Genomic DNA, 8295 nt, shown 5'->3' on the forward strand with positions numbered 1-8295 from the left:
TACGTACACCACTGCTGCTGCCTATAATGAATGTTGGAGGTGCTATTCCGAGTTTCAACTAAAGCAACAGTAGCCTAAGCTGACAAATCACCAGGATTCGATTAGGAGATTATTATTATTTTGACTGCTTTATTTTAGGCTAGTCTTCAAAGTATAAAGCTTGTCACCTTTGTAATAAATACATATTATTGCACGCATAGCACAGGATTTATATCGATAGCTTCTTAATTGAACGTGAGTGATGGCATAGGCTAGCCTATAAAGCACTGATTACACTTGGTGTTGATAGGTGAATTAATTACTATAGTCATAGTCATATGAGATATTGAACGAAGACATTGTCTGGTGAGTGAAAACTTCAGACCACCCAATGTCTACTCTAAACTGAACAGGGACTAAAGTATTCATTAAGATTTGTCTTAAGCAGGCTATAATTGCTTTTCCTTAGCTTCCATAGAAACATTGAAATCCCAGTGTCTTCTGTCTTCATTAACTCACATTGATCAAACGTTCTTTGCCAGTTCAATCATTTCCTTGTGTTAATTAATGCTGGGCTATTTTGTTTGGGATTGTTGCCCATGTCTTAATGAGATCCAACCAGCTTTGCAGAGTGAGGGGAGTCACTCCTAAAGTGGTCTGCTTCTATTATACAATTTGTGGAGACAGACACTTTATACTGGCAGCGGCAGGCACAATAAAAGGACTAATCAGTAGGCTAATAAGTATAGGTTTTAAGGTTTTCTTTTAAATTGATTGGCCTTTGTAGACGTAATGTAGCATTTGTGTTTGAGTAAGCAATTATAGGCTATACAATATGATTTCATCTTTGGTCCTTTGAGCTTCTCTGAAGCCCTTCCAAACATAAAAAGGTAGACGCCTCCTCCGACTCTGGGGCGTCTGTATCTCGGACACCATTTTTGGGAAGGCGCTCATAAGAGGCACTGAGGCAGCCGCGTAGCAACTTGCTAGTTAGTTGGAACTTGTCAAACTCCACACTCGGATTTGTGAAATAAATCGGATTTTACTGAGACTGTCAGTGTCTCAAACCATTTCATTTAGCCTATTTGCTGTTTTTCTAAAAACGAGAAAAAAGAAAAACATGTTTTGGTCCAAAAAATAAAATAAATAAAGGAATTAATTGTTGTTCATTTATTGGATTAGATAAACGTATTTTGGTATGGAAAATATGCATTTTAGATGTAAGTTACATCTAAAAATGCATATTTTCACACACACCTAAATACTTTTATCTAATCATGTAACCACATGGCTACTGGATCCATAACTCCATGTCTGGCATTTGTTACAAACTTAACCGCTTGAAAATCGGTTGAAAATTCAGGGAGTTGTGATGATTTTAATAGTCTGCTTCAATGGACATAAATGCATTAGAAGGCTCGGTTGCCTTCCCGAATATGGCGGCCGCGATACAGGGCGCTCCAATGAACTGCAGCGGCCAATGAGGTATCTAGGTTTCTATGTCTATGCTTCCAAATGATAATATATTTTATTTTGAAAGATATAGCGCGTTTCACACCGGAAGTCTTATTTTTATTCGCGCTAACTTGACAACAGTAGTCAAGACTCGAGCTGGAGTGGTGTTCAGTGTTCTGTTAGTTGTATGGAGCAATGCAATGGGTTTTGGCTGTGTTTGGAACATCATCTTCTCATTGCTGAGAGGGATAGGTGGTCTCATTCAGACGTTTGCACTGGAAATTGAAGACGAAATGGACAGAGGAACACAATATATCGCATTTTTTACTGCAGAAACTTGACAGAATTGTTTCAGTCAAGATCAAAGCCCCCCCCTCTAATCATTTGGATTATTATGTGTGCAGAGACTAGGAACATGCTGCAAAAGGATACCGCAAATACAGGCAAGTTTTCAAGTGGCCAATTCGTAAATTGTGCGTAATGTTTCAATAAAGATAATTACTGATTTTTTAATTTCTAGAATATGGCCTTACAATATTATTTGACATAATGTAATCCTACGCAAGGACATCATCCAAATGCCTTTTCCCAAGACAGTAAAGTGAAAAATAACTTCGATTAATATTTTATGTATTATTATTTGTTTTAATGCCATGTTATTTCATCAACCAATCTACAGTTCTTTGATCTCAACGGTCTTTCTACAGGTTGTTTCGAAAATGTCATCAACTGTGGCACTCGAGAGACTTGTGACAGGACAGGACAGTCTGTCTGCCTTTTGATGCCTATAGGCTATATAAACTCCAATGCTATCGCTTGTTGCGGACAAGAACTGATCTACAAGCTCACAACGCGTCGCCATGTGACGAATTGTGAGCTTCTCGATCAGTTCCTGTCGGCAAGCGACACCGTCGCATATACATTATAATAAGCTTAAGTAAAGGAATGCAGCAACAGCACGTCAAACAGCCTATTGCAGTCGCATCGTGAAGCTGCGCAGTGATGAATGCTGATGGTTAACAATATAGCAGGCAAACCCCAAACAGGAGAGGAATCAGAGGATCACTGCAGTTTATTACCTTATAATAACTGTCTTATCATAATAGGCTACGCCTTCCCTTCATTATTTTGGCTGTTTTGTAGCCAAAATAACCCTGGCCACATGAGCAATTTAAATCCATATTCATCAGCTATTTGAAAATAGCCGATCTACAAGCTCACACTTGTGAGCATGTAGATCTGCTATTTTCAAAATAAATCTTGGAGAAAAAGTGAAAAAAATGTAAATATTTTTGAAACATTCTAAACCACACGAATTTAACATTTTCAGATAGGCAAATACGAATTTGGGGGTCCTTGATTTGAGAACCACTGGTGTAATATATATATATATATATATATATATATATATATATATATATATATATATATATATATATATATATATATATATATATATATATATATATATATATATACACACATACATACATACATACATACACACACACATACATACACACACACACACACACACACACACACACACACACACACACACACACACACACACACACACACATATATATATACACACACATATATAAACGGATATTGCATCCTAGCAGTAAAATATGTTCATTATTATACTACTGTAAGTTTGCACTGGCACATTTGACATGAAAATACAACATATTTGATTTATTTACACATAGGAGTAAAACACGGAGAGAGAATGCATGTTAAGTTCTCCAGCTTTCAAAGGGTATCAAAGGGTGTTTCTTCACTGCAAGGCTGAAGGCAGTATATATAACTGCATCCTTTTGTTCCCAAACAGCCTCCTCTATTTAATTCCATCCTGACGCACTACTTGTGGCTTATTCTACGAGTATTTTTGGCTACCTTCCACATTCTTGGCCCATTAAAAGCGAGTGGAAAAACAAGTTAATGAAAGGTATGGTCTGGTTTACATCATCCGTTGATGACCATATCAATGACCATGATGAATGAAGGGAATGTTCTGCTTAGCGCAGAGAACAGTCCAACATACTTTGTTATATATGGGTTAATTCATTGTTCTTTATAAATAGTACAACATAACCAAGCCTTTAGAGACTTATGTTATCAACACCTTGGATCAGCCATTTGCTTAGACAGCTTTGCTTTACTTTGTGAGTCCAGGGAGATATAAAAAAATCCAAATCAAGATTGTTGTAAATCACATCCTCACCACATAAACCTCTCCTGGAGGATTGTTTGTTATTTTAGAACATTCTGAATCGGCCACATGTGGTCATTTCTCTTGCAGTGGACGTTATGTTAGTTTATTCCTCACTGCGTTTCCAAAAGTAAAGGCGTTTGAATGGCACATTGGCTAACAGTTGTGTGAATAGTTTTATGCTGAAAGCTGTATTCCATTTCAGCAGTTGAGTGCCTTAAATTGACCTTGCAGGCTTTCCAGGAGTTTACCACTGGCAACAAGTCCTGCTCTGGACACATTCACATATAATGGACCCATCATTTTGTTTTTGCTTTTTTTGTGTGTGTGTTTTGTTGAACAGGTTATAGAAATCAACAACACTCACTCAATTGTGCACCCTGAAAATGCATACGCACTCATGAACATCAAAAAGCAGTTTGGGTGTACATTTATGATTCAGGCCTGTTGCTCATGTGGTTCATGGTTCAAAGAACCAAAACCATATCAAAAGAGCTTTGATGAGTGGAAGACGTAGCCAGATCCCATCTGTACATGAACATTTACATAACTATTAAAGAGACATGACTTTGCCATGTGTCCTTCCAGAGATCTTGTCAGAGCAAAAATAACAATCCAACAGATGTTATATGTCTCCTGTCAGAATCAGTCAGATGCTCTTCACAGAGAAGAGCAGGAGGGACATGAAGTCATTTTAATTTCCAGGACTTTTCACTAATTACAGTCAGAATGTTTGAGGCAGTTATTTTCCATTTCATTGCACCTTGTCTATTGAAATTCATGAGACTATAATGGCACACACTGTAAAATTGTTGGTATCAACTTAATTCTGAATGTAACATTGGGTGCAAATGGACCTATATGGGTAAATGAACACAGAGGACTTTATGGTGCATAATGTGTATGCTTCTCTTCTTTTGTTTGTATATTTTGGGGTTTACAAGCTCTCCACAGACATGAAAGAGCTGGGAGCAGTTTGTTTGATAGTGCTCTTGCTTAACTATTTGCAGTAATGACTGACAGTTAAAAAGCAGATAGTTGCAAAACAACCCCCATAGAGAAAGGTTTTATAAGAAACCCACTAGGATTCCTTCGTGTTTTATATTAAAAGTATACATTGCAAGCATTTGTTTAAATGGTAAATACAAAATTAAAAGAACAAATATGAAGCAGATAGTTTGAGTCAAAGAAGCCAAATGGTATTCTGTTATGTCATTTCTAAATTATTCATACATTTCAAGAATTTAATAAAATCATCTTTAGCTGTTATGTCCTTATCATTAACTCTTACCATTTGCCCTGCCCCCCTAGTGCTCAGATAAGGCTGTGACCTGGGGCAAAGGCATTAGACCGACCGGCACCATGAAGACCGAGAAATCGCCCTCCCACACACGGAAGTCCCGGTTCAGCTTGCGTAGCAGAAAGAAGAAGGACGGGGTGATTCAAGGCAGACTGCGCATCCGATCCATGCCGGGTGCCTTTCTAGTGCTGGGTGTCGTTGTGGTGGTGGTTGGCACCGCTCTGGCTGTGGCGGGATACTGGCCTTACAGGACGACGCGGTCGACCATACTAGGACCCACAGATGGTGGAGGAATGTCAGACTCCCAGGCATCTGGGTGGAGTATTGGAGCTAAGGGCCTCCTGTCCACAGCCAGCCTCATCCACAGTGAACGCATGAAGCTCCTGGGTCCGGTCATAATGGGGGTGGGGCTGTTCATCCTCATCTGCGCCAACACGGTTCTGTACGAGAACCGCGACAGGGAGACTCAAATGCTGCTGGCCCAGATGCGCAGCGTCATCTGCTCTGTGTCAGCCGCCGTGCCCGGTGCAGACCTCACTGAAATAGCAGTGGCCAACTCCATGGCCAGACACTACCAGTGGGTGAGCAGCTTACCTGCTGCCCACCTCAACATCCTCTGTCTGCAACAGATGACCAGCGCCAGTTCGGAGCCCTCGCTTCGGACCAGAGACCAGGAGGAGCGGTCAGATGGGACCTACCAGCAGGCCATCCTACGAACGGAGGCGCTGCACCACCAGGAGTCGGTCTCACCCAAGTCTGTCCACTCATCTCACTCCAACTCCTGCAACTCCAGCAAGACAGACTTTAACATCCGTTCTGGAGCCGAGCCCGGGGGGAGTCCCAGCCTCGAACCCCGGCCCGCCCATCTCTTCAAGCTCAACAACTGCCTGGTGTCGGCCAGCTCCATGTCTACACTGGGTGGAGACGACTGGGAGGTCCCTGCCATCCAGCCCAGACGCTGTCACAGCTTGAGCTACAGGACTAACCCTCACAGAATCCAAAGTCTGGAGTCTGGGGGACCTAGTACGGAGGGTCAAACGGTGGGATGCAACACCACGAGGAAAGACCCTGGTTCACAGGTATGTGTAAATGTGCCTGGTCAAGCTACGGAGCCCTTGGAGCTGAGCTCTGTGGAGGAGCAGACATATTGTAGCTGGCCTCAGCTCGAGCTGGGTTATGCAAGGAGATACCTGAAGCTGGAGAACAAGGAGGACTCAGTGGACAAACTGCTGGACCAGATGGAGCAGCAATGTTCTCAGTGGGATAAAAGCTTTGGGTCGGGACCGTTCCAGTGAAGTGTCCTCAAAGGATTTCAGGCTCTCGATCTTGTCAAACAGAGGGATCGTCGTGGTTAATGATAACGTTGCACACCCAGGAGTATTTGCTATTAATTTGGATCCTAACATAACTTCTTCTGATGTTCGTCTGCGAAAGTCAAACCCAGTAACGTTCTGATTTGATTTATTTTGTCCTCAGCAAGGAGATGAAAGTGGAACCAAACTAAAATCAAGCCTGTATTTCAGTCTTCCATGGGATTTGGATATATACTGACTAAGAGGAGTTTCGGTCAGTCATTGGATTGACGTAACAGTCACATAATATATAAATATATATTTTTGTGAAGCGTGGGAACAATACACAGACCACATACTGTCATAGTTGAGTGGAGCAATTTGCCAGTCTGTTTACTTTTGCACTGTGGGTTGACAGTAATGGCAGAAATATTGTCTTTCATTGCCAAAGCGTCTGCAAACTTCCAGGACATAGTGAGCAGATCCACGTCTGAGAGGTGGAAGGATACGGGAGGGACTTATTTCACTGTGCAATCAATTTAAACCAAACTACCTGGACTGCGGAGCCTCTTAAGGTGCTGACAACTTTTGACAAATGCAGCAAGAATATAAAAAAATGGGCCTTTTTGAAGAAAAAAAAAGGGGGGGGGGGGAGAAAATCCCGGGTTGAAATGCATTGCATGATAGAGACGTTACAATACAGTACGTCACATCTTATTAGTCATGCAGAATGAAGGTTATGTTGGTCTATGACGTGTAAGGGATGATGGGTAATCTGTCATCAGGTGAAGGATATGTTTGTTTGTGTTCTTGGTTGTTACAGTATTTGTACACAAAGTGTGACATGACTGTGAGGAGGCTCCTTCCTCTACTATGCCTAATTTATAATCCCTCCTACGATGGTGTTGCTCGCTGGAAATAGCAAATCTACAGGCTCTAGCTTGTAGATCGGTCTTTTTCGGCATGGGACAACGTTGTATGTCTATGTACAAATCAGGCGTTACGATGTTGGTCGTCTCTGGCATTAAGTCCTAGATTGCATTGTGCATTTAAGGGGGGGGGGGGGGGGGGCGTCCAATGGAGAGGAGGGAGTGGACTGGATTCCATGTAACAAACTGCTGTTTTACTGACTTCTCAGCTTGATGTAGCGGGTTGATCAGTGTTTTTGCATGCGGGCGGAGATGTGGGGAACAAACACGAATAACACTTCTCTCCAGAGGATTCCCTCCTCTCGTTCCCCTCCCTCTCTCCCCCTCCCCCTCCAGCTCTCTCCTCTTGCAGATGTGGAAGAGGAGACTCCACTGTGTTTACGACACCACCGTCTTCCTCCCTTTCTTTCCTTTCGTCTGTGCTGCCTGTTCTGTTTGCCGTCCGTGCGTGACAATTTGTGTTCTACATGTATACCGAGCAATATTAAGAGGTCTGCCCAGAACAATCAATGGTTTTGTCCAGCCCTGTGTTGACCCATCGAATTAAACAGCATTACATTGCCTGTGTTTCAAATATAACAAGACCGTGTTGTCAGTTGGTTTATTTGTTCCCAGTTCCTTGCTAGGAACGCTGACATTCTGCCCCCTGGGGTTATGGGACAGAGTAAAACACACACAATCCTTAAAGGAGTAACAAAAAATTACTTATTTTCTATCACCCCATGAAGCCTTGAATTTATGGAGATTTTGTTTTGTTTTCGTCGCATTCCTGAGCCAATAATTTGATGACCGGAGGAGTCTCCGGTAGGAGACTCTTAGGAGACTGTTTGAGTCTCCGTTATATAGAAAATAAGTAATTGTTTGGGTGAACTACTCCTTTAACCACTTTCAACCTGGCGTCCCTATTTTGGGCATGTCATTACAAACATTTTCACACACAAAAAAGAAAAGAAAAATAGCAGATGTACAAGCTCTCAACAGTGAACCTTTATTTGTGTTGTTGTTAAAGGTAAGTTATCATTGTGTGGAAATGCAGTTGAAAGTGTGGATTGATTTGAAAATCTACCAGAAATTGTCCCTAGATTATATTTTGTTTTACGAATGGAATTCAAACATGACCAC

At 41.6% G+C, this 8295-nt stretch overlaps 1 protein-coding gene across 1 annotated transcript; it reads left to right on the top strand.

The window, feature by feature from the left end:
• The first annotated feature begins 1629 nt into the window (after positions 1-1629).
• tmem200b (transmembrane protein 200B) lies at positions 1630-7707 on the top strand. Its single transcript, XM_084079835.1, has 2 exons — positions 1630-1877; positions 4964-7707. Exon 2 carries the CDS (start codon positions 5015-5017, stop codon positions 6245-6247), a length of 1233 nt encoding a protein of 410 aa, XP_083935961.1. The 5' UTR covers positions 1630-1877; positions 4964-5014; the 3' UTR covers positions 6248-7707.
• Positions 7708-8295: the final 588 nt, after the last annotated feature.

Source organism: Gymnoscopelus microlampas (assembly GCF_963454915.1).
Source record: "Gymnoscopelus microlampas genome assembly, chromosome: 15".
NCBI lineage: Eukaryota > Metazoa > Chordata > Actinopteri > Myctophiformes > Myctophidae > Gymnoscopelus > Gymnoscopelus microlampas.